The sequence below is a fragment of the Dipodomys merriami genome, unplaced genomic scaffold (assembly GCF_024711535.1).
Source record: "Dipodomys merriami isolate MVZ:Mamm:240054 unplaced genomic scaffold, mDipMer1.0.p SCAF_15, whole genome shotgun sequence".
NCBI lineage: Eukaryota > Metazoa > Chordata > Mammalia > Rodentia > Heteromyidae > Dipodomys > Dipodomys merriami.
Window position 1 is genome coordinate 21521975 of NW_027202826.1, and position 26674 is coordinate 21548648.

A 26674-nucleotide genomic window follows, 5' to 3' on the forward strand; every position below is an offset into this window, starting at 1 on the left:
TTTTTTATTGAGGTTAAGTGATTGTATAAATTTCACCAATTTCACAGCATTGTGAGATAGGAATACTTAGTTCAAGTCACAAACACATTTTAGCCCTCACAAGGCAAACTCATTATCATGGTCCATAATGTTTGTGAATTCTATGAGCTTTGACAATACAACGATTTCTTTCACGTCGGGCAACATGTACGTTCCTTTCCTTCTGCCCAGTGTAAGCTGTTCCCTCTTTCCCTCTCATTCCCTCCTTTTCATCATGGCCCTGGAGTTGCTTAGTTCGTTTTCATCAATGTCCAGTGCAGCTGATGGGTCCCACTGTCGCATACCTTCCCATTTCCCCTTGACTCCATGCCCTTCCCCCAGCCTCCCTCAGACATGCACATACCATATAAGTGATCAAGAAGCGGTCAAGTCATTCAGAAATGATATGACAAACCGAGTGGAGGTCCTTTGACTCTCGAGTCCTGTCCATCCTGTCGTATCTCCCTGCACTTTGGATTCAACATCCACACACCAGGGAGACCATCTACCATATGTCTCTCGGCTCTTGGCTCACCTTACTCAAAATGATTTGCTCTAGTTCCATCCATTTACCTGCGAATGCCATTATTTTGTCCTTTCTAATGGCGAATTCCATCGTATATAGGTATCACAATTTCTGGATCCATTCATCTGTAGTGGGGCATCTGGGTTGTTTCCATATGCTGGCTATTGTGAACAGTGCTGCAATGAACATGGAGGTGCATGTGTGCTCATATCCTAGTTCCTGTTGCTATCTACATTATTATTATTATTATTATTATTATTATTATTATTATTATTATTATTATTATTTTACCAGTTGTGGGGCCTGAACTCTGGGCCTGGGTGCTGTCCCTTAGCTCTTCAGCTCAAGGCTAGCACTCTACCACTTGAGCCACAGCACCACTTCTGGCTTTTTCTGCTTATGTGGTGCTGAGGAATCGAACTCAGGACCTCATGCATGCAAGGCAAGCGCTCTACCACTGAGCCACCTTCCCAGCCCCATAGTTTTCCACTTTTGTCCACCTAACTCTACATCCATGAAACTACAAACTAGTATACTGAGATGATGGAAATATGCATGCCCATCATTGTATCAGCCCATCACTAATCAGATTTGTTCTTTCTTTTTTTCTTTATTGTGATTACATAAATTCCACAAATTTCACAGTATTGTGGGATAGTGATAACCTTCACAAGGTGAATTCTCATTATCGTGGTCTATAAAGCTTGTGAATTCTACAAACTTTGACAATAAACTATTTCTTCAAGATCGGATGATACAAGCATTTCTTTCCTTTTGCTTAGTGTTAGCTGTTCCCTCTTTCTCTCTCATTTCCTCCCTCCCATCCCTGCCCTTGAGTTGCTTAGTTCATTTTCATCAATGTCCAGTGCAGCTAATGGGTCCCCTCTGTTGTATTTTTTCATCCATTTCCTTCTGATTCTGTACCTTCTTCCTAACTTCCCTCAGGTGTGTGCATGTGTAAACCATATGTGAGGCCAAGAACATGGAGTCATCTAGAAATGATGCGACAAATTAAGAAGAGGTCCTTTGTTTCTTGAGTCCTGTTTACTTTGTCATATCTCCTTGCATTTTGAATTTAACATCCGCATATCAGGGAGACCATTTGCCATTTGTCTCTCTGATCTTGGCTTACATCTCTCAACATGATTGGTTTTAGTTCCATCCTGTGAATGCCATTATTTTGTCCTTTCTGATGGCAGCATAATAGTCCATTGTATATAGGTACCACAAGTTTTGGATCCATTCATCTGTAGTGGGGCATCTGGGTTGTTTCCATATCTTGGCTATTGTGAACAGTGCTGCAATGAACATGGAGGTGCATGTGTCCTCGTATCCTGGTTCCTGTTGGTCAGGGTAGAGGCCTAGGAGTGGCATGGCTGAGATTTAAGGAAGGTCTATGTTTAGTTTTCTGAGGAACCTGCAGACTGCTTTCCAGAGTGGGTGTATTGGCTTACACTCCCACCAGCAGTACAATAGAGTTGCTCTCTCTCCACATCCCCACCAGCATTTGTGATTGTCTGAATTTAGGATATAGGCCATTCTGACTGGGGTAAGGCGGTACCTCAGGGTTGTTTAGTTCTTTATTTTAAGTAGTTGTACAAAGGGGTCCAAATTAATTGCATCAGTTTAAGTGCAGTACAGATCAGGTTTGTTCTATTTATTTTTGTGCCAGCCCTGGGGCTTAAATTCAGGGCTTGGGCATTGTCCTTGCACTGTTTTTGCTCAAGGCTAGCACTTTACCACGCAAGCCACAGCTGTACTTCTTCAGCCTTTTTTTTTTTTTTTTTTTTCTTTTTTTCTGCTGGTCCTGGAGCTTGAAGGGTCTGGGCACTTTCCTTAAGCCTTTCTGTGCTCAAGGCTATCACTCTACCACTTGAACCACAGCACCACTTGTGGCTTTTTCTGTTTAAGTGGTACTGAGGAATTGAACCAAGGGCTTCATGCATGCTAGGCAAGTATTCTACGCCATATTCCAAGCCCTTCAGGCTTTTTATTGGCAGTTTATTGGAGATGGACTTTCCAGCCCAGGCTGGCTTCCAACTACAGTCCTCAGATCTCAGCCTCCTGCATAGCTAGGATTACCAGTGTGAGCCACTGGGCTCAGCTTAGGTTTTGTTTTTTGATGATTGTAACTCACATGGTTTTACCAACATTCTGTTAACATAGGTTCTTTCTCTGGGTTGTGATGGGGGCAAATCCATGCATGATCAATCATCTATTTAAGAAGCTTGTACTTCTGAGAGTTATGATGGGAATTTTTCCTCATATGTGCTTGACCACCACCAGTCCACTTTTACAAACAATCACTCATAACACATGACTTGCAAATTTAGGATGAGTCATTTTGAATGTCAAATGCTTTTTTAAAAAAATCTGTTATTATAAAGATGATATACAGAGGGGCTACAGTTACATACGTCAGGGAAGGAGTACATTTCTTTTGGGTCCATGTCACCTTTCCCTTGATCTCGCACAGTGTTCCCCTCCTATTCTCAGCCACCAGTTGCTTCATTTTCAACACAGTGTCCAGTGAATGCCACTGCTGCTCCTGCTTTCTTTGTCCCTGCATTTCTTTGTCTCCCTTCACCCTTCCAAAGACAATGAACAAACAAAACAAAAAGAAAAGAAAAGAAACAGCAACAAAAAAACATCTTGTTTCCATTTCCTGGAGTTCATTTTGGTAAATATTCTTTTATATAATCAGAGGCACATAGGCATTGTGCTTTTGTGTTCATCTCCATAGAATATCTTCCTTTGAATGACTATATAATTCCTTATCATGTCCTAGTGTATTTTACATGTTGCTTCCACTCACGAAAATATGAGCCATTTGTCTCTGTGAGCTTGGCTTACCTCATTTACCATGACTTGTTCTAAGTTCATCCGTTTCCCTGCAAATGACATAATATTATTCTTTCTAATGCCTGTGTAAAATTCCATTGTGTATAGGTACCACATTTTTTTTTTTTGCAACCACTCGTCTAGTAAGAGCATCTGTGCTGTTTCCATAGCTTGGTTATTGTGAATAGTGCAGCAATGAACAAGTATCCTGACTTGTGATATTCTAGGTAGATGTCCAGCAGTCAAATGCTTTTTGATCTATCATATACTTTCTTTATTCTTTCTGGAAAAAAGTGTGGGCAGATAACCTTTAACCAGAAAGAAAATAAAGGTTAAGACATACCGTGTATATATTGACAATAGAATTTAGTAGGAATTTGTTAGTATTGGGGCTCAAACTCTCAGACTGGAAACCACTTGAGCCAAAGCTGGTAAATTGGAGTTGTCTCATAACTTTTTTCTACCTAGGCAGTCTTGAACCTGACCCATAGATCTCAGCTTCCTGAGTGGCTGGAACCTAGCTGCATTATTTTTCAACATAATTTATCTTAGACTTGATGGCATGACATTCTAAGTCGCTGCTTATTCAGTTCTAGCTGAATTTAAATTTCTTGGAGTTGCATGCAAACAGTCCTTCCTTCCTTCCTTTTTCTTCCTTCCTTCCTTCCTTCCTTCCTTCCTTCCTTCCTTCCTTCTTTCCTTCCTTCCTTCCTTTCTTTCTTTCTTTCTTTCTTTCTTTCTTTCTTTCTTTCTTTCATTTCTGTCAGTCATGGGGCTTGAACTCAGGGCTTGAGTGTTGTCTCTGAGCTTTTGTGCTCAATGCTAGTGTTCTGTCACTTTGAATCACAGCTTCATTTAGTTTTGGGGTGTTAATTGGAGTCTCACAGATAATTTCTGTCCTGGCTGGCTTTGAACAGCAATCCTCAGATCTTCGCCTCCCCAGTAGCTAGGATAACAAGTGTGAGCCATCAGCAACTGGTTAATCATTATTTCTTTTTTTTTTGGGGGGGGGGTCCGGTCATGGGGCCTGAACTCTGGGCCTGGGCATTGTCCCTCAGCTCTTCAGCTCAAGGCTAGCACTCTACCACTTGAGCCACAGCGCCACTTCCGGCTTTTTTCTTTCTGCTTATGTGGTGCTGAGGAATCTAACCCAGGGCCTCAAGCATGCAAGGCAAGTGCTCTACCACTGAGCCACCTTCCCAGCCCCTAATCATTATTTCTTAATGGTATCTCTGGGTACCTTTCTCTTAGACTTTGTCTTCATTTCCTACTAACACCATTATGTGAACTAAAAATCTGACCTGAAATGAAACTTTCTTCAGAACTTACTAAATTCTGTTGTTTTGCAACTAAAAGGAAAAATTCACTAGAATCTTGGAAAACTATAATTTGTTTAATTGGTATAAATAGTTGGCAAGTACCAAACTGTAAATATTAAGATATTTTAAAGGCCTCTTTGTATATTTTGGCTTTTCTTTGTCCAGAATTTCAGGGTAAAGATGTGTAATTACTTACTGGTATGTGTAAGCTGCGGGGGGGGGGTGGGGGGGGTCTCTGTATACTTGGAGCAATTGTCCACAATTAACATTTAAAACAAAAAAGAAATGTATTACCAAAACACACCCATAATCCACATGTCAAGAGAAACTTCACTCCCAAGTAAGTTTTTAAGTTTTTTCTAATCCGTCAATAGATTATATTTCATGAATGGCAGGAGTGAAATTCAGGACTTTTTGCCAAGTACAGAGTAGGTTTATGCTGCTGACTCCATTTCAAAGCTGTGTGAACGCTCACTGAGCTTGTTTCCTCTGCCCCCACACCCACCATAACCACCCACCACGGGGCTAGGGAAGAGCCTCTTGTAGTGGGAAAGTCAAAAAACTGATTGTATGTTTCCTGTGAGCCACACCAGCTGTTCTTCTCCATAGACATCCCTTTGAGAGTCCTCTTTTATGACTAAACTTAACCAACATTGCCTTGGCAAGGAAGAGCTGTGGGGCTGGATCAGTCATCACAAGGAGCCTAAGCCAGAATTGCTCTCTGCCTAGTACGTGGTGTCAAACATTGAAAGAAATTGTATATTATAAAAAATGACTCATGCCAGGTGCTGGTGGCTCATGCCTATAATTCTAGCTACTCGGAAGGCTGAGATTTGAGGATCACAGTTCAGAGCCAGCCTAGGCTGGAAAGGCCATGAGATTTTTTTTTTAATTTTATTTTATTATCTATTTATTTATTTATCTTGGTGGTCGTGGGGCTTGACCTCTCGGCCTGGGCACTGTCTCTCAGCTCTTCAGCTCAAGGCGAGCACTCTACCACTTGAGCCACAGTGCCACTTCCGGATTTGTGGTGGTTCATTGGAGATAAGAGTCTCATGGACTTTCTTGCCCAAGCTGGCTTTGAATCATGGTCCTCATGTCTCAGCTTCCTGAGTAGGTAGGATTACAGTGAGCCACAGGGATCCGGCTCAGGAGATTCTTAAGGAAATCTGTGGTTCAAGTAGTAGAGCACTAACCTTGAGCAAAAGTAGCTCAAAGACAGTGCCTAGGACCTGAGTTCCAGCTGCAGGACCAGCCCCCTCCCCCCAACAAAATCACCAACACAAATAACAACAGCTCTTTGTAGCAAATGGCAAATGTACTCATCGTATAGCATCACTATTAGTCAATGTTTTGTCAATAGTGATCTATGTATCTGTCTCAAAGTTTATCTCCACCTCTCTAATGTTTTAAAGTAAATCAGAGATACAACTCTTTAAGGGTTTGAGTATGTATCCCAAACAGTAAGGCTTTTCCCCCAAATAAAAACTTATATTGATGTCCAGTGTGACTATTTAAATGTCAGTATTCAGGCTTACACCTGTTAATTTCCTGGACAGATCTGGTTTTAATGCATACTTAGGGGAAGATGATGCATTTGATTGATGAGATTGTGCCTATTTCTGGGATCTGCTTTTCTTCTTCAAAGTGTCCTAGTTTGGAATACATGATTCAGAAGCTTTTTTGTACGTGTGATTCTCTCTCCCCAACCCCCTTGGAATTGCTTGGTTAAAGCAATAGCTTCTCTTTAAAATTCCTGCATTGGCCAGGCACCCATGGCTCAACATCTATAATCCTAGGTACTTGCCGCGGACCGGGTTCTGTCGGGACGACGAAGGATACCTAGGGGAGGAACCTGGAATAGGACGGGGAGATGGCAAACAGACAACTCACACTGGCAAACAGACAACTCACACACATTAGGAGTGGATGCTGAGTGCTGAGTGCGATTTAATGCAGAGGATAACAAACTTTTATAGCAAAAGTCTCCATAAGAAAGGGCAAAAGGTTACATAATCTTGCTGCAGGGCTTCATTCTTGGGTGGTCACCAACTGGTCGCCTGATAGGCACTTGTTTCCAGCTTTACCTCTATTTTTAAGAAATACAATGGGTTTCGATGATTGTCACCAATTAACCACTACTTTTTTCTATAGAGGCCTTAACTGTCCCATTAAGATCTTTCCTGTTCCTTCTTTAATAGTAAGCACCAAGGAGACTTAGATTTAGCAAGTCTCTTAGTAAATGAGGAAGTTCTTTCTCCTAAGTAGTTATCTCAGCAATTGCCATACATTCTTTCTGTTCTAGCCGTGCCTACAACTTTTTGTAAATTTCTTACAATTCCTTCTGCTGGAGTGACTTTGTGAAACCCCCAATACTTTTACTTATAACTTGTCTACTAGCCTCCATAAGAGGGGTTTCAGGGTAGCACTGAACTCTGGTGAGTTAGTCATTTTTAAGACACTCATCAGATATTGGAGTCGTCAACACTCTTAAGAAAGAGCTTTGAATAAGGGAACGTTGACAATGAGTAAGTACAATGAGCAGTAGAAACAGTAAAAGATTAATAGGCACTCTTATGAGGAAAAGATAGGCAGAAACACATCTTTTCCAGGGGTTTTGCCAGCCTTTTCCCAGGAGTAGGCCTCTTAGAAGCCCTATTCTCCAAGGTAGACTTCGGTGAAGTCCCAAAACTTGGAGATAGGTTTCTGTAAAGCCCCATTCTCTGAGGTAGACTTCGGTGAAGTCCCAAAACTCAGAGATGGGTCTCGAGGCCCCTATCATGGTCTGATAGATGGTTTCCCATGCTAAGCAGACTCTACTGGGGTCGGCGTGGCAGGTACTCAGGCTGAGATTTGAGGATGGTGGTTCAAAGTCAGCCCAGGCAGGAAATCCATGAGTTTTGGCTGGTTTCATCTTATTTCTTGACCCCCAGCCTCCTATACATAGAAGTTAGATAGATTGTACATTACTATATGGTATAAACTATGTGTTCATGCATGGATGTATTCACTGGCAAGTACTTTCATAGGTGATGTGAAAATTAGGTGCCATCTTAGTTTTCACATCCAGGGCAGGGCACACACACTGATTTGGTTCTTAATTGTGTTGAAATTCACGGCTTTCTCTTTGTTCAAGTATTGTCATCTTCACCCATCACAATTCCCCATCTAACTCTGGTTTGATAGCTTTGTATCCATTGATACTCATAGACTAGTTCAGTTATTTAGTTGACTTCTATTTTGATATTAAACAAACTGTAAGTTGAATTATTTTGCTAGTTTTTCTTTCTTCTGGTATTTTTGCTGGCAGTCCTAGGGTTTTACTAGATAGGAACTCTGCCTCTTGAAACATTCCTGCAGCCCTTTATGTATTTAGACATTTTTTCAGAGAAGGTCTTCTTTTTGTATTGCAGTGGCTTCAAATCATGATCCTCCTATCTCTAACTCCCATATAGCTGCTGTTACAATTGTATGCCACTATTGGCCGTATTCTGGTACTGCATACATTTTTGAGTCACTGATATAATTTTCATTTTTAAATGAGCCATTTAGAAACCACACGGCAACTAAAAGTTTAAGAATTTGAAAATCTCTTCTGTTTATGAACATTTTCATATTTGCCTTATTAAATCATCATCAAAATATAAGCCAAATTCTGAGTCTTAGTAAAATGACAGTCTTGTGCTGATTCTAATGATATTTAAAAGAAAATTGTCTTTTAGTAGCCTCTTTATGTAGGAAGTCAACTTGAGGTTACAGTTACTCTATCTTGTAATAGAGGGATTTTTGAAAATTGAGTTAAATTCTACAATATTAAGAATTGTTATTATAAAGGTGATATACAGAGGTGTTACAATTACATAAGTCAAGAGACCATTTCTTTTTGGACAGTATTAGTCCTTCTCTTGCTTTCTGTATTCTGGAGTATTTTTGTCACTTCACGAAGAAAACACCATGTCTATTAGGTGCTTCAGTCCTATAAATGACAACCACTAATAAATTTTTGGTTACCATGCATGTAGACTAGAATAGGAAATTTTGCCTATGCTGTACATTTCATTTTAGTCCAATTATAACATTATCCTTTGTGTTTTCAAGATTCATCGGTATTGTGACAACAGTCAGTTTTTTAGGTTCTGTTCACAGCTATTAATATGCCATTGCATGTGTGTCCCCCTTTATGCATTCTGCAGTGAATGGGCCTGAATTGTTTCATTTTTGCTGTTGTAAATAATGCCATGATGAACATCCTTGTACATGCTTGTTTAGTGGTGTTGTACATTTGCTTGTGTATTTTTCTAGGAATGTTATTGTTCATATAATAAGCTTCTAGAACTGCCATGTTTTCTTCCAAGGCAGCTGCTTTGTTTTGGTTGTTGGTTTTGCTTTTTTGGTATACTCTTTCCAACAGTATACCTACATCCTCATGAAAATGAGCAGTCTGATTTTTTTAATTTACGACCTATGATTATTTTGAGGGAAATCATATTTGGACACTAGTGTCTATCTATCCATGCCATTACTTTTAGGCTTCTTTGGTAGGATGACATGAAATAATTTCTAACTCCAATCCTGGGTTTATCCAGTTTTAGATAATCCATAGTTAAGATTATTGGCTAATTACATTGTTTCTACTTTCACTTTGTATTGTAATTCTTGACAGTAACTAACTGTTGGAGTTTCATTTTTTTGCATTGCTGGAGATCAAACTCAAAGCTTACACATGCTAGGCAAAACTCTCTACCACAACCCATTATTTTTCTTTTTTTTTTTCTTTTTGCCAGTCCTAAGGCTTGAACACAGGGCCTAGCCTCTTTATGCTCAGGGCTAGTGCTCTACCACTTGAGCCACAGTGCACCACTTCTAGCATTTTCTGAATAGTTTATGGAGATAAGAGTCTCACAGACTTTTCTTGCCTGAGCTGGCTTCCAACTATGATCCTCATCTCTCAGCCTCCTGAATTGCTATGGTTACAGCCACAAACAACTGGCACCTGGCCCACAACCCATTATTCCATCACCATATACATTCAGTGATTTCAAAGTAAACACTAAGACTATTCAAATGTAACTTTTTCTTTTGTTTCTCTAGATATTGGTCTGTTACTAGGCTGTATCTGATTAAGGCAATATGTTTCAGTTAAAAACTAGGAAGGACTCTAAATAGAATGTTGCAAAAATAAGCTAGACACAGTAGGCTTATTGATTTCATTTACTTGTGCAGAACAACTTGTCTGCTCTGAGGAAACTACTTTTAGGAGACAGGGCTGGCAGGAAGCAGAGCAATTCCAGGGTGCTGCTCATCGCTCTGTCTTTGTTTGATGCTGCATACCTGAGCACACTGCATTATGTCAAACGTTTCCGGTTGTCTCCTCTCCTCACCTAACCAGGCTGCCCTGGAATTTGCAAGCTTTGACCTTCTAAGTGCTGAGATTACAAGTATGTGTCACCACACCTGGCAATGCATATTTTTCTTTGTGCAATAGAATGCAAAAAAAAAAAAAAAGTTATTTAATTTGCAGTGCTAGGATCACACAGGTTTGGATATTGTCAATCGAATTCTCTTCTGGGTGTGGTTTGGCCTCAGCATAGGCCAGAGTGAGGTTGGACTTTATTCCAAGTTCGTTGTATGTACATGCACCCAGAACATGAGATAGTTTTATCAGTCTCTGTCTCTTCCTCTGTATATGTCCAATCTGTACTGAGTCTTAAACTTGATGCTTTGATTTCTCAGGAGAACCTGTGCCTGTCAGGGGCTGGACCCAGAGACCTTCGGTGCCTCCTTTTCTTTTGGTTGTTCATGGAGCATGTACTACAATGGATGTAAGTTTGCCAGAAGCAAGAACCCAAGAAAATTTAAGCTGCTTGGGGATGATCCAAAAGAGGTTGGTTTACTTCCTGCTGTATAATCTTATTTTCCATAGGACCATGGATGAAGGGAGCAATGGGACGTATTCTGGTGATGCTCTTATACACAGGATTTCATAGAGGATGAATCAACACAATGCAAATAAGTAGAAAGTTAACCTAACCATGCCAAAGCAATAGCTTTGAACTTCAGCGTCACAAGTTCTTCCTACAGATAGCCTTTTATATTATTTTTCGTGTCAACTGAAGAATGTTAAGGGGCTGTCCCTTCAGTGTGGAACCTAAATTAGGATTGGTGATAAGTATCTTTAAATTGGAATTTGTATTAGTCATGTTCATGATCATCACATTCAGATGTCATTTTTTAATTTTAATTTTTATTTTTTGTGAACATACTGTACAGAGGGGTTACAATTACATGGGCAAGATAATGAGTACATTTCTTATCAATCATTGCAGCCTCCTCCTTTGTTTATCCTTCCCAGTCTCCCCCCGCCCCCCCACCAAATCCCCCCCCCCCAGAAGTCATTTATAACCAATTTTCATTACATGCCAAAGGATTTAAGTTACTGTAGGGAGTGTATTCAAAAAACTAACTGAGATTTGAACATGCAAGGGTTGAAGTAGGTGAACACTGATTTCTCATTGAAACCACCTCTAAATTACCTACTGCATAACTTTTAGGTTGCCATAAAATCTAATAGCATTTGGACCATCATGTGGTCTAGAGCCTGCTCACTGAGCAGAAAACCTTAGTATACTTTGCATTTGAATGTGACCAAATTTCTCTGTATATGCCTTGTGGATTATTTTTAAATTTTTAAGTACAATTAAATTCTATGGAAAATTTTCTAAGTTTACTATCTATGTCTATAATGAAAGGAAAACAAATGAATGAACTCATGTTACAATTTCTTTTCTGAGGGATCTTATTTTTTGTAATAAAGATCTTGATAGGTGTTTGTCACTTCAACCAGTTTCCATGAAAAATCCAAAAAAGAGCTTTTTCTTTTTGTTGCAAGACCAAGATTTGAACTCAGTATCTGATGCTTTGCCTATTGGCTATCACTCTACCAACTGAGCCATGATTCCAACCCCAAAGAACTATATCCTTATTGATCTCTTAAACTGAAGGTCTCCATACAAAGTCCTTCTTGTCTTCTAAATTTTGTATCTCCAAACCTCCTCCTCCTCCTCCTCCTCCTCCTCCTCTTTGCCTCTCCTCCTCCTCCTCCTCTTTGCCTCTCCTCCTCTTTCCTCCTCTTCCTCCTCCTCCTCCTCCTCCTCCTCCTCCTCCTCTTCCTCCTCCTCCTCCTCCTCCTCCTCCTCCTCCTCCTCCTCCTCCTCCTCCTCCTCCTCTCTGTCTCCTCCTCCTGTCTTCTCCTCCTCTTTTTCCTCCTCCTCCTCCTTCCCTTTTGCCAGTCTTGATCCTTGAACCCTGGGCCTGAGCACTGCCCATGGGCTCCTCTTTAGACTTGCACTCTACTACTTGAGCTACAGCACTACTTCTGTTTTTCCTGTAATTAATTGGAGATAAGAGTCTCATGGACTTTTCTACCCGGACTGGCTTTGAGCCATGATCCTCAGATCTCAGCCTCCTGAGTTGCTAGGATTACAGGTGTGAGACACCAGTGCTCAGCTTCCTGAACCTTTTCTTTTAGAGTGATAATCTGAAATATGAACATCTCAGTAATGAATACAACAACTAAATACTACCACCTGCCATTTGAAAAAGTGGCTTATTTGAAAGATCTGTTCTTTGTAGTTAGGGATGACAGGAAGGTAGCCGAGCACTCTGTATAGCATTTTCCCTTTTGAGTAAACTTCCTAAAGTGAAATATAAATAGACAAGCAGAGTGCTTTTTTGAAAATTGTTATTATAAAGGTGATGTATCGAGGGGTTGCAATGAGTACATTTCTTTGGACAGTGTCTCCCTTCTGCAAAATCGTTTGAAATAGTTTATCTTCTTTGGCAGGTGATGACATTGTGGTGGTGGAAATTGACCCCTTTCAAACCAAGCAGCTTCATTCACCTAACCCTCGCACCAGCATAGACTTGTTTTATAGAAGGCCAAACATTCGCATGCAAAGTAGAAATGAATCTTTCGAATAGCACAAAAATTAGGTGGCATTAGAATCATCATGTTTAAGATGATACAATTATTTAATAGAGAAAGGCTGTATACACTGTATTTGGGTCCAGTCTTAGAGAATAATGTTACTGCTTTCCTCTTCCCTATATGGAGAATGGTTTAGAAGTTAATTTGTTGAATTGGTCATTTTGGTACAGGAAGAAAAACTAGAGTCATATTTTCAAAATCTGGCCACTCTTCTTGCCCCAAAATACAAGACGCTTGCACCAGATGCATACCATAATCAGGTAAGCTTAAATGAGTATTCACGCTGATTTTAATTATTTGTTATTCATATTACACCTAAGCCCAAGATTTTTTTTCATTATTGTAAAGGTGATGTACCCCCCCCCCCAAAAAAAAAAACATTTGAGGTAATTCTTATCTTTGACCTTTGTTTTTAAAACTTAATTGTTAAAATCAAGTCACTGTTTTGTTTTGGGTTCATAGAAATCAAACCATCCAGGAGAGTTTTTATTTTTTTACTCTATTTAATTTTAAAGATGATGACTTTTTTTTAAAGAGAAATACTGATTTTAATTAGACAGAATAAGGTAAACTCTGGGCATCCGTTATCTTTTGGCCTAAAAGTCAGCAAAAAACTGTTGAGGGGCTGGGAAGGTGGCTCAGTGGTAGAGCGCTTGCCTTGCATGCCTGAGGCCCTGGGTTCAATTCCTCAGCACCACATAAGCAAAAAGAAAAAAGCCGGAAGTGGCGCTGTGGCTCAAGTGGTAGAGCACTAGCCTTGAGCTGAAGAGCTGAGGGACAGTGCTCAGGCCCAGAGTTCAGGCCCCACAACCGGACCAAAAAAAAAAAAAAAAATGTTGAAACAAGGCACAGTTTTTTCCCCATACTTTTATATGACTCCAGGTACAAAAAGATTTTAAAGAAAATGTTAAAAACAAAAAATAGAAGTCTGAGATTTTAAAAAAAAAAAGTGTATTAAAAGCCCCACAAATTTTGTCACGGTCGTAAGATGATGATTTTTTAAAGTTCTACTCACCTTGTTTGGCTAAAGCCACGGTAAAACAATTTTAGTAATCATAATAAAATTATGTGTCCCCCAACTAGAGGTTCCAATAGCCTATCAGTCTGTAAACAAAGTACAAACAAATGTCCAGAGCTTACCATAGTCCCTTTTGTTTGGCCTTGACTCTATTAACCCAGCAGGAACATCTTTTTGCTTCTTTTTTGTGTATTAGTATATCTTAGATAAGTAATTTGGGACAGACATTACTCCAAAAGAAGGCAAAAAAGCCCCCAAAAACAAAAAATCTGAACCATGAAGTCTTCACTGTATTAACTACAAAAACATTATGTGAAAGCCCATCAGGTACCGTTCTGTGGTTATTCACTAGGGACATAAAGAAGGTGATGCAATTTTTGTGTCTTAATAGGACAGACATGTGAAATAACGTGTTGGTTAATATGAAAAAGGCCAGGGTAGGGTAGAGGCAGGTGCACATGTCAGAAAATAATCTTTTTTGTGTGTGCGAGTCCTGGGGCTTGAACTCGGGGTCTGAATGACGTCCCTGAGCTCTTTTGCTCATCTAGCATTCTATCACTGGAGCAACAGCTCCACTTCTGGCTTTTTTGGTAATTAATTGGAGATACAAGTCTCACAGACTTTCCTACACAAGTTGGCTTCAAATTGAGATCTTCAGATCTCAGCTTCCTGAGTAGCTAGGATTACAGGCGTGATCCACCAATGCCCTGCATAAATGGGTTTTAGTCTCAAACTATGTCTGAGCAAGAAGTGAGTCCCTGTCTCAGAATCACCAATGGCTCAGTGATCAGGAGAGCATCTGCCTTGTATTAGGCCCTGAGTTCAAATGCGGAATCATCAAACAAAGATCCACACAATGAGATTTGAATTTACCACAATAATTGATAGAAGTAAAAAGAAAAGAATTAAAGAAGCATAAGACTAAAAAAAAACAAACTCAAAACATTTAACCCACTTGGCCTAATTAATGTTTATAAAGCTCTCATCCAACAGCAAAATTAACATAATATCCAGGTACACAAGCATGGTTTACCAAGGTAGATATTTGCCAAGATATTCTGGTTTATGAAACAATTACCAATAAATTTTAAAATACTAGTATATTCGCTATAATTAATATTTTGTACCAGAAGAGTACCTAAAAAGCTCCTTAAGTGTCTAGAAACTTAGCAACAAACTTATTATAGATAGAGCTAAAGAAGAAATCACATGGGAAATCAAAGTATTTCAAACCAAATGACAAGAAATGATATTAAACATGACGTTAGAAAAATGCAATTTCTCAAGTCAGTATTCGATGCATCTACTCAAGAAACTGGATATTGAAAAGCAATTTAAGTCCTAAAGGGCAGAATAAAGGGGAAAAATACAAAGAATAAATGAAATAAAATACAGAGACTAAGAGAACAAATCAGAGAAACCAAAAGACAATCTAATAAGGAACAAAATAGATGGAATACAGTAGGAATATTGGCTGCAGAGGTAGCTTGATGGGAGAGCACTTGGCTTGGCAAGTTGGCTGGGTTTAATTTTCCGGGGGAAAGTACAGGGGGAGAAACACAGCTCACCCCAAAGGTGCATGGTAGCACAGATCTGGCAATCTCAACTACTGGGGAGGTAGAGACAGGGGTATCAAGTGTTTGAAGCCTATAGGACAAAGTTTAGTGGCATGATACAAAATGCAGAAGGACTGGACCACGTGGTAGAGTACTTACTTGCTTGGCAGCCTCAAGGTTCTGGGTACAATCAATGCCCTCCACTACAACAAATAAGGAAAGGAGAGTAGACCACAAAAGATCCCTTAGATATTAAACGGAGAAATGTTAACACTTTATACTAGTGAGTCCAGCAAATTAGATGAGATGGAGAGAGCCCCCAAAAGAGATCTTTAAATGAGACAAATTGCCAGCTCTCACTACAGGAAAACAATTTAGACCGTGTGTAGCTCTCTGTTCTTTAGGTCTATTTAGTCTGTAGTTAAATGAAAAGTCTTGGCCTAGATGATTCTTTAGCAAATTGGACCCATCATTTTTTTTTAATCTTTTTTTTTTTTTTTTAATTTTTGGTCAATTATGGGGCCTGAACTCTGGGCCCGGGCGCTGTCCCTCTGCTCTTCAGCTCAAGGCTGGCACCCTTCCACTTGAGCCACAGCACTACTTCTGGCTTTTTCTGCGTATGTGGTATTGAGGAATGGAACCCAGGGCCTCATGCCTGCAAGGCAAGAACTCTACCACTGAGCCACCTTCCCAGCCCCTTGACCCATTTAAGGAAGAAATGCTGCCAGTTCTGTTCACAGTTCCAGAGTTTAAGTGTCAAAACTTCCCAACTCATTCTGAGGCTAACAGTAGAACCAGAGAAAGGCATGAAGGGAAAATGAAGCCACACTCCAATGCTTATGAATACTTGTATAAACATTTCTTTGCAAGCTTAGCAAATCAAGTCTTACTATAAATCAGATCTTACAATATATAAAAGTTCTACCAAATGACTAAAACTGAAGTTCTTTCAGAAATGCTTGGCTCCTTTGATACGCAACCTTAATGTCCCCTTTGTATAACTACTGAAAGATAATTTGAAAGATTGAAATCATTCAATCTTTCAGCAGGAAATATATGATCAGTTTTTGAAGAAAAAGCACTTAATAATCTGCACCCATAGAAAGGAAGTATTTCTATCTGTAAGGGGAAACAGGTGAACAATCAGAAGCATTGTATAATACTGAACTTTACTCAACGGCTGAATGCTTTTACCCTAAGGTTAGGAACAAGACAAATACGGTTCTTCTCATCACTTCTCTTCAATATCCACTGGAAATCTTAGATATTAAAGTGAAAAAAAGAAATAGAATGTATGCCTCATCCTGGGAAGAGCATGGTCTCAAAGGGAAATAGGCAATTTTAGGAATGCTGACTATGCACTTTGTAATCTGACTCATGGCAATGGTTACAGGGGTAGATGGTACAGAAAAAGTCAGATACTATTTTTCTTTGCACCACTTCTGGTTTTCTCGTGGTTAATTGGAGATAAGACTCTTCACCTGGGCTGGGTTTGAACCACGATTCTCAGATCTCAGCCTCCTGAGTAGCTAGGATTGCAGGCCTGAGCCACTGGTCCCTGGCTTAAAATAAGCATTTAAATTACTTATTATGCAAGAGTATTTAGAATATGAGGTTCTATCTACAAGTGAAACCAAATGCCCTTAATTGACACACATGCTTTTATTCTTCTCAGATTGAGTTCGAACACAGAGCTCCAGAGTGCCGCCTGGGTCTGGGGGAAGGCCGCCCGTTCTCTGGGGTGACCGCGTGCTTGGACTTCTGTGCTCACGCCCACAGGGACCTGCACAACATGCCGAATGGCAGCACATTGGTAAGAGGGGCTGGCCCTCCCCAGAGGGAGTGGAGACCTACAGTACTTGGTTCTCCGAAGGTGTGTCTAGAGAGAAAGCGTACATACATGAAGTGCTATTGGCAAGGAGACCTTCGTTGGCCTACCAACTACTATTCGGAACAGCTTTTCTTAATAGTAGAAAACTATTTTGGGAATGTGTGGAATTCCTAGTGGTAATCTAAATCATCATCTGTACTTGGCCATTTCTAAACAATCTCTCGACATTCAGGATACCTGGTAGGGAATAATTGTAATTCTAGAGGGAAACACAAGGCCTGCCAACCACATATAAATTTCTCCCTTGTCAAGCATTCAGCATTTACTATGCTAGATTCTATATACCTACCATAGATTCTGAGAAATGAGTGAAATAATTCATCACTTAGTTATTGTAGGTTCTAGAGATAGCCCTGTTTCCTTCCAGGAGGGTGATAGAAAGTGTGGAGATCGAAAATCAAAGGGAATTTGCCTCTGGAGGAAGGTGGAAGGAAGCCTTGGATGTCTTAATAGGGGCCCGCGCTTGGGGCGCATAGCTGTCATCCTGGCTACTGGGGATATTAGAGGAAAATGTTCATAAGACTCCCCATCTCAACCAACAAGTGGGCATGGTGACACACACCTGTCAGGTCCCAGACCAATCTGGGCAAAAGCAAGATCCTATTTCAAAAAATACCTGGAACAAGAAGAGCAAGAGGTAAGGCCAAGTTCCTGCCTAGCAAACAGAAAAGCAGCAGAGCCCTCAGTTCAAATCCAGATTACCCAGCCTCCCACCCCTACCATGAAAAGGAGTATTTGCTTGTGAGGAAAAAGATGCCTTGGCAACATGACTTTGGAAAACTTTGGGTAGCAAGTAACAAACTCACCGTATTATCTCATGTTAATCGCTATTTCCATATAATGGTGAGACTGTTATGTGTACATTTTTTTAAAAGTATCTTCCACTGATTTTATATTATATTAATTTGTCTCTTATTTTTCCCATTTAGCAAACAGTAAATACTCCCCAAAAGCTAGTATTTTGGGGGGGGGAGGGTCCAGTCGTGGCCTGAACTCGGCCTAGGCGCTGTCCCTCAGCTCTTCAGCTCAAGGCTAGCGCTCTACCACTTGAGCCACAGCACCACTTCTGGCTTTTTTCTTTTTGCTTATGTGGTGCTGAGGAATCGAACCCAAGGCCTCATGCATGCAAGGCAAGCGCTCTACCACTGAGCCACCTTCCCAGCCCCCAAAACTAGTATTTTAAAAACCATCTTGCATTGAAACCAATGATGGTGGTTTTGTAGTACCACAATTAAAATATGTATAATGATCACCACAGAAGAAGAAATGTTAAGTCACCTGCCAGGCAATTCAACCAAATGTTCAGCTTCTGTTTTTTACTGTTACCTTGTAGAAGTTTCTTGAATTTGTTGGACAGTGTTAGAATGCAGGCATGGGACTTGTGAAATTCCACTGCAGTATGAGCAGAGAGCAGAGGTAAAGGAGGTGTTAACTATCAGCATCAGATGAAATCAGTGGAAGCAGAGAGAGAGAGAGAGAGAGAGAGAGAGAGAGAGAGAGAGAGAGAGAGAGAGAGAGAGAGAGAGAGAAAGTGTCCTGTGGCTTGCACTCAGGGCCTAGGCACTGTCTCTGGGCTTTGCTAATGCTAGTGATAGGCTAGTGCTCTATCACTTGACCCACGGCTTCCCTTAAGCTTTTTGGAAGTTAATTGGAGATATGAGTCTCATGGACTTTCCTACCTGGGCTGATTCTCAGATTTCAGCCTCCTGAGTCACTAGGATTACAGGGGTGAGCCACCAGCACCTGATTTTTGGCATCTTTCAAAAGGAGCTTCCCACTTGTCCCATACATAAAATGGAGAGGTTTCCTCCTTTAGTTGGGGGGTGTGGTCTCTCTCTCTCGCTGGAATCAGAGTCAGGACCTGTAATAGTTCCCAGTAGACTCAAATAGACACAGGTGTACAGTAATTTGCATTTCATCGATCCTACCCAGCCCATGCAGTCCTTTGGGACCTGCCACTGTAGCTGTCCTATCCCCTTCCCTCCCAGGTATGCACCCTCACAAAAGAAGGCAATCGAGAATTTGGAGTGAAACCTGAGGATGAGCAGCTCCACGTACTGCCTCTGTACAAAATCTCTGATGTGGATGAGTTCGGGAGTGTGGAAGGCCAGGAGGAGAAAAAACGCAGTGGTGCTATTGAGGTTCTGACCCGTTTTCATCACAAAGTCCGGATGTTAGCCGAACCGGCCAAGAGTTGTCGACAAAGGAAACTTGAAGCCAGGAAAGCTGCCGCTGAGAAGCTTTCCAATTCTTTGGAGAACAACTCAAGCAAGAATGAGAAGGAAAAGTCAGCCTCATCACGGACAAAGCAGACTGAAAATGTAGGCCAGGCCAAACAGCTGGCAGGTGAGTGCCAGGGGAGGTGGGGGGAAAGGGAGGGGCTTTGCCAGATGTAGCTTGATGCATCCACTCATCCTGAGAGAGGGAAATCCATGTGGGCAGCAAGAGATCAGCCAGGTCCTAGTTCTGTATGCACTAAAGAAACTTCTCAGAGGTAGCAAGGACTACTTGTTTTGTAGTACCTCCTCTGGGAGAAGTTTGGATTTTATTGTATGTAATCAGGAAATTTGCGGATTTTTTTAAACAGCTAAGTGGTAGAATGGGATTTGAGTCAACAGGATAGCAAAAAAATAGCTAAATTAAAAGAAGAGGATTTGGAGACATACAATAAACCAAGACCTCAAATTTGGGTAGGACCAGTAGAAATATAGCAAAAAATATGATAAATGTTTCCAAATGAAAAATAAAATCCATGGCAGACAAAATATTGGAATGAAGAGAAGTTTAAGGATGTTTCAAGTCTTAAGACTATAACACTAAAAAAATGGCATCTTAAAATGTGATTTATTGGCAACAAGGGGTAGATGTATTTTGTAGGGGGGAGAGGCTAGTACTGAGTCCAGAGCATCAAACTCTTACAAATGGCTGGAGTACTACCATTTGAATCCTGCTTCCAGTCCAGTTTTTCTTTCCTTGGCCTTTAAAAAAAAAGCACACAAAAATGTATATTTTTACAGATAGACATTTGCTTAGAACCAACCACTAGTCCTTTGTGAAAGCAAATCTCTCTACTGATGAATTCCCAAGCTCACAGGGACTAAGTTAATGTGGAACAATATGGTAAAGATAGTTAATAAATCCTGGTTAGTTGGCTGACTTCCATGAAGTCAGCTGGGCTCACTGCCCACTGTGGCTGTGAAGTATGATCAGTTTGAACTTTGTCCCTTCTGAGTGGTTTTATTCAGACAATGTTCATTAAATTTACTGCCAGATCTTAGGCTTTTGGCCCCCTTTTCCAGAGATAGAGGAAGTGAGCAGGGGGATCTAGAAACAGCCCATTTCTACAACACACCTGTGCCTCTTGCTCCATCATACCTCTACTTGGCTACTTGCAATGGGTATTTGAAAAAGCCACCTGAAGTGACCTTGCAGAAACCTTTGGGAAGGAAAAGCAAAGTCAAGGAAGAGAAATGGGGAGAAGAAGAAAGAAGAGACACTCAGACAGGCATGTGGGGAGGACGATCTCAGTAGAATACCTGCCGGCAAATGTTTATTACAATTCTTTCTTCCCTTACCACAGTAGATGATTCAAAGTTCTGCATTTTACTTCTATATATTTCTAACTCTTGTAGACGAAGGGGAAAAAAAGATGCCAGATAGTAATGAAAGCCTTTGCTTTCTAGAGTTGCATTGTACATACGTGTGTGCATGCATGTGTTTGCACACACACATACATGTGCCATGCCAGTACTGAGCCTTGAGTTCAGGGTATTACTCTTCTTGGCCTATTTTGCTCAAAGAATGGGTCTCTACCACTTGAACCACATCTCCACTTCCAGCTTTTTTTTCTGGTTAATTAGAGATCAGAGTCAATTGGATTTATATTCCCCAGAACAGCTTTGAATGGTGATCCTCAAAGTCTCAGCTTCCTGATTAGCTAGGATTACAGACATGAGCCACTGGCCCCAAGCAAGGTTACCAATACTTTTTTTCTTGTCAGTCGTGGGGCTTGAACTCTAGGCTGGGGCACTGTCCCTCACCTCTTCAGCTCAAGGCATAGCTCCACTCCTTTTCTGTTTATGTGGTACTGAGGAATCGAACCCAGGTCCTCATGCCACTCTACCACTGAGCCACCTTCCCAGGCCGAAGGTTACATAATCTTGAGGGCACACCTATAGTAAAATACCTTCACTAAACTTCACCAAATACTAATCCTGTCTCTTTGTTTGTTTCTTCTCTATCTTACCCTGTCTACAGAACTTTTTCGACATTCTGGACCAGTCACCCCTCAGAGCCACCAGAGCCACCAGAGCCAGCGACCCCAGGCACCCCAGCCGCCGCCACAGCACACTTTGACCAGCAATCCTCAGTCAGAATCTGTCAGCTCTTCCTCTTCCTCCGGGCCCAGCAATGTGTACATGAGAAGGCCCAATCCCATCAGTCCTTATCCAAGCTCCCCCCACCTGTCAGATATTTATGGTGGCACCAACCACATGAATCTCTATTCCACCTCCCCGCAGGCTGCTAGTTCATATCTGAGTTCTTCTAATCCCATGCACCCCTATCCTGGACTTTTAAATCAGAATAACCAGTACCCATCCTATCAGTGCAATGGCACTACGTCCATGGACAATTGCTCCTCCTATCTGGGCTCCTATTCGTCCCTGTCTCAACCCATGGATTTATACAGATACCCAAACCAAGACCATCTCTCCAGGCTGAATCTTCCACCCATCCACACACTCTACCAGCAGAGGTATGGCAACAACCAGAGGGTCACTTCGAAGTACTACGGAAACCAAAACCAGCAGGGCGATACCTCCAGCGGTTCTACCCTGAGACCAAGTGTTTGCCAGGCGGGGCCCTTCCATCCCCACTCGGCTCCCGAGGCGGAAGACCCCTGCATGGGAGCTGCCTCCAGATTACCACCCAGTGCCAGCAACCCAAGCCTAGATTGTAAAAACAGTGATCCTCAGCCACCTGCTCCCCCGACCCCCAACTACAGCACAGGCCTGGGGTCCCTTCACACCCTGAACCTGCAACCCAAGAACAACAACGCGCTTGCCCACACCACCAACGGGCTTTCCAAGATGTTTCCAGGGCTGAGCCAGGACGGGGCTGCCGCCGCTCCTCCCAGCGTGCTGCACAGGTTAAGCGATGCTGGCAGTCAGGACAAGCAGCCCATGCCTGTGGTCCAGGCGGTGGGTCTGGGTAAAGAGGACAACGAAGAAGTCTGGTCAGACAGTGAACAGAGCTTCCTGGATCCTGACCTTGGGGGTTTGGCTGTGGCTCCAACTCATGGGTCCCTGCTCATTGAGTGCGCAAAGCGTGAGCTTCATGCCACCACCCCCCTAAAGAACCCAGATAGGAACAATCCCACCAGGATCTCGCTGGTCTTTTACCAACACAAGAGTATGAATGAACCAAAGCACGGCCTGGCGCACTGGGAAGCCAAGATGGCTGAAAAAGCTCGGGAGAAAGAGGAAGAGTGTGAGAAGTACGGCCCGGATTATGTGCCTCAGAAAACGCATGGCAAAAAAGCGAAGCGGGAGCCGGCCGAGCCGCACGAGCCCGCGGAGCCCACCTACCTGCGCTTCATCAAGTCTCTGGTGGAAAAGACCATCTCGGTGACCACCGATTCCACGGTGACCACGTCTCCATACGCCTTCACCAGGGTCACGGGGCCCTACAACAGGTACATATGAGGTCCCTACGGCCAGTGACCCCATGTGAACTGACAACCGCCACCCTAGTGCTTCGTGTAGCTCTCAAGACCTGGGCAGGGTGGAGAGGGGAACACAGGGGAGCTTCATTTCCACTGATCCCCAAGTGGTCATTCACCAATGGTGTCCAGGAAAAAAAAAAAAAGCATTCTATGCAAAAAGCAAAAAACAAAACAAAACAAAAAAGTGTGGACGTATCCTTGATTTCGTTTCCATTTTCAAACACTGGTTCTGTGATGGGAGGGTCTAATAGGTAAATGTGATTCCCTTTAACAGCTCAGCCTATCTGAGGCCACTTTGAATAATACATAAGGTTTGCGTAGTGTTGGGACACAAAAACTGTCACCGTACAGTTGCAGGAATCTTCACATAGCATCTGGTGCTGAATATACAATGTACTGAAATACTGGAATCATGGCTTTTTAACATGCAGTTCTTACTGTACTCTTAATATTAACTTATTTATCAATATAGCTACAAGAAGAAGCATTGAGTAGCAGCAAAACACTGAATTTGTTTGGATGTGCTACAAACTGGTGCTAAGAAAATGGTGTCTTTAATAGCTGAAAACAATGCCTTTCTATCATCAAGTTGCTGTCAATGTACCCTCGTGGTAACACCCCTTGAAGAGTTAGGGGTACCTTTGCATTCAAGTTTTTAATCAAAGTGATCTGTTCTTATACAAGCTTACTTAAAAAAAAAAAAGGACATTTTAATGGCCTCTGGATCTTGTTCATCCACTCACGTCCTTATAGGACAATAAATGTACGCATGTACATATACACACATATGTTTGTATACATGTATATGTCTAACTATTTTAAATGGTGTTTTAGAAGCACTTTGCCTACCTAAGCCTTGGCAACTTGAACAATGCGAAGGTACTGAGACGTTTAAGAAAGAAACAAAGGTTTACTTTTATTTTGAGATGAAAAAGATTTTTAATAAAAAAAAAAACACACCCTGAAAGCTTACTGGATTCAAAGGAATACGTCAGTCCATAAGACATATGTGTTCTGGTGCTCATTTCCCATGCTATACAGTCCAATACAAAACTGTATGACAAGTTTGTCACTCAGAAATGTACCTTTTTTATGCAGAATTTTCCGTTAGCTGTGGGTTGTGCTTAGCCACATGCTAAAGACTCAGCCACTCTTAGTTACTGAAGCTTGCTCTGGTCTCCAGACCTAGGTGATCTTCAGAGACCAGAACGGCTGTCTGCTTTTATGTTGAAACTTGTGTTCATCATTGTGATTGCTTAGGAAGATTGAAGTGGACTGAATAAACAGGGTTAGTTCCATTTGAATCTTGATGGTTACAAAGAAGGCAACGAAAAATAAATAAATAAAAACAGGCAGCTGGTTTGCTGTGGTGATTTAAAATCATTAATTTGTATAAAGAAGTTAAAAGAGTTGTATAGTAAATTAAATTGTAAACAAAGCTTTTTTAATGCAAGGCTTTAGTATTTTAGTACTGTAAAAAATTTAAATATATACATATTTGTGTATATGTGTGTATATATACATATATATATGTATATATACACCCATACTTACATGAGATGAAAGCAGATTTCACATCACAATGGTGCTACTCAGCCTGCTACAAATATATCATAATGTGAGTGAAGAATTAAAGGTTTGAGTGATGTCCCTGGTTGTCATATACCTCAATATTAGTGTGGCAATAAGATAGGAACTGAGTGGAAGTTTAGCATTGTGTACCACCATTTTGTTTTTCAAGTCATTTTTTATTGCTTTAAAAAAAAGCATACTTTTTTTTTAGAATCAATACTTGATTTTTTAGCAAGTATAACTTGAACATCAACCTTTTTGTTCTAAAAATTCAGGGATATCTCAGCTCATGTTCTCCTATGCCAATGTCACCTGTGTTTATGTAAAATTGTTTTAGGTTAATAAATGTATTCCTTTTTTTTCAGGGATTTAACCCTTTTATTTTGAATCCCTCCTATTTTCCTTGTATATGTATTAATGTAAGTAACTAAAACTAATTTTGTAAATCTATTGGCTATTCATTGTAAAGAAAAGCATTTTAAAGTACTGGGCCTTTTTTTTTTTTTGGCTTTTTGATGGAGAAGAAATTATTACATGAAAATAGAATGCACTGAGCTGATAAAGGGAAAATTGAGCGGCACAAGTTTGGCAAGTGACTGTTGGGCCAGAAGCCTTTTAATCCTGAAAGAAAGTGGTTTGTCTAGGGGTTTTTTGTTGTTAGTTTTTTTGTTTTTTTTTTTAGGGGGGGTAGTTTTTATCAAACAATCATAAGTTTATAACTCTAGGAAGACCCCTTCCCCACCTTAAACAGGCCCAACATAGAGGTATGGTGTGCAATAGGACTGTATAATTACATTTCAGTCTAAATATATTTTTGCTTACTAGCTTTTCAAACACATTCTTAATCTATGGAGTCCTTTGAGTTTCATTGGTCAGATCTTAAGATGAATTTTTGTTTTGAGTTAAAAAAAATAATCACAAGTTTTTGGCTGTGTGTCCAATGTATAAGCTTTTTATTTTGTGTGTCAATACTGGGGGCTTGAACTCAGGGCCTGGGAGCTGTCTCTGTTTTTTTTTGTTTTTGTTTTTGTTTTTTGTTTTGCTCAAGGCTAGTGCTCTACCACTTGAGCCACAGCTCCAACTTTTGTTTGTTTTTTTTTTTTTTGTAAGAGTCTGATGGACTTCCCTGGCCAGGTGGGCTTTGTACCAGGATTTCTAGCTCTCAGCCTCCTGAGTAGCTGGGATTAGACAAGTAAGCCACCAGGGCCCAGCTCTATAAGCATTTTTTAAAATGTATGCTATGCATACAAGCCATGTGTTTTACTTATATTATCTAACTCAAAACATTTGGTGATGGAGGGTCAGCCATCCCTCTAGAATATTTGGTTTCTGTGTTGTCCGCTGTCATTTGTCAAACTACTGGCCAGCAGGAGCAGGAAGTGTGGTCCAGAGTGTTGGGAAGAATGGATTAGGAAGAGAGGAGGTTGAATGGCATTTTGTAAATATCAGATTTCTCATTGTAAATATCAAACCTGCCTCAGTCACAATGAATGGAAAGCCGATCTACGGTTTGCTTCTATAGGAATTATCAGGTTGACTCGATAGCCATACTTGAAAATGCTTCTGAGGGGTGTCAACTTTACTTGAATGAATTTTTTCATCTTGATGGACGCACAGTGACAGTTCACTTCTAAAGCTAGTGGTTTAGCTCATCTAGGAAATTTGCAGTTTGACACTAAGATAATGAACGGGGACATGCATTTTTTCTATGCTTTATTTTTTTAACTTAGTTTTCATTTCATTTTCGAGAGACGTTTGGTTTATAAAATCTGAGGATGGCTATAAATACTGTAAGTATTGTAATGTTATGAATGCAGGTTATTTGAAAAAGCTGTTTATTATATCATTCCTGATAACGCTATGTGAGTGTTTTTAATAAAATTTATATTTATTTAATGCACTCTTACGTGTGGTGTTGATGACATCTCTGTTTGCTTCCTGAGTGACTATTACCTTTACTGAGGAAAAGAGGGGTTTTGTGGGCCTATAGTTTTGTGGGATTTGACGGGAAGGGAGGGGGAAGGGTAACACGACTGGGCTTCTCTACTTGCTACATAGGCATTCCACCACTTGAGCCATATCTACCTTTGTTTTCTCTCTCTGGTTATTTTTGAGAATAGGCTCTCACATTTTTCACTAATCCTACTATTTCTTTTTATTTGGCCCTGGGGCTTGATCTCTGCCTGGATGCTGTCCCTGGAGCGCTCAGGGCTAGTGCTCT

General features: G+C 40.9%; 1 protein-coding gene across 1 annotated transcript in view; it reads left to right on the forward strand.

Moving 5' to 3' along the window:
- The window catches only part of Tet2 (tet methylcytosine dioxygenase 2), an 85687-nt gene extending 59357 nt beyond the window's left edge, over nucleotides 1–26330 (forward strand). The window contains exons 7-11 of the mRNA XM_070022381.1: nucleotides 10438–10588; nucleotides 12862–12951; nucleotides 16941–17078; nucleotides 19145–19502; nucleotides 21414–26330. Coding sequence (XP_069878482.1) covers nucleotides 10438–10588; nucleotides 12862–12951; nucleotides 16941–17078; nucleotides 19145–19502; nucleotides 21414–22861 — 2185 coding nt within the window. The 3' untranslated portion in view covers nucleotides 22862–26330. The remainder of the gene's footprint in view (nucleotides 1–10437; nucleotides 10589–12861; nucleotides 12952–16940; nucleotides 17079–19144; nucleotides 19503–21413) is intronic.
- Nucleotides 26331–26674: the final 344 nt, after the last annotated feature.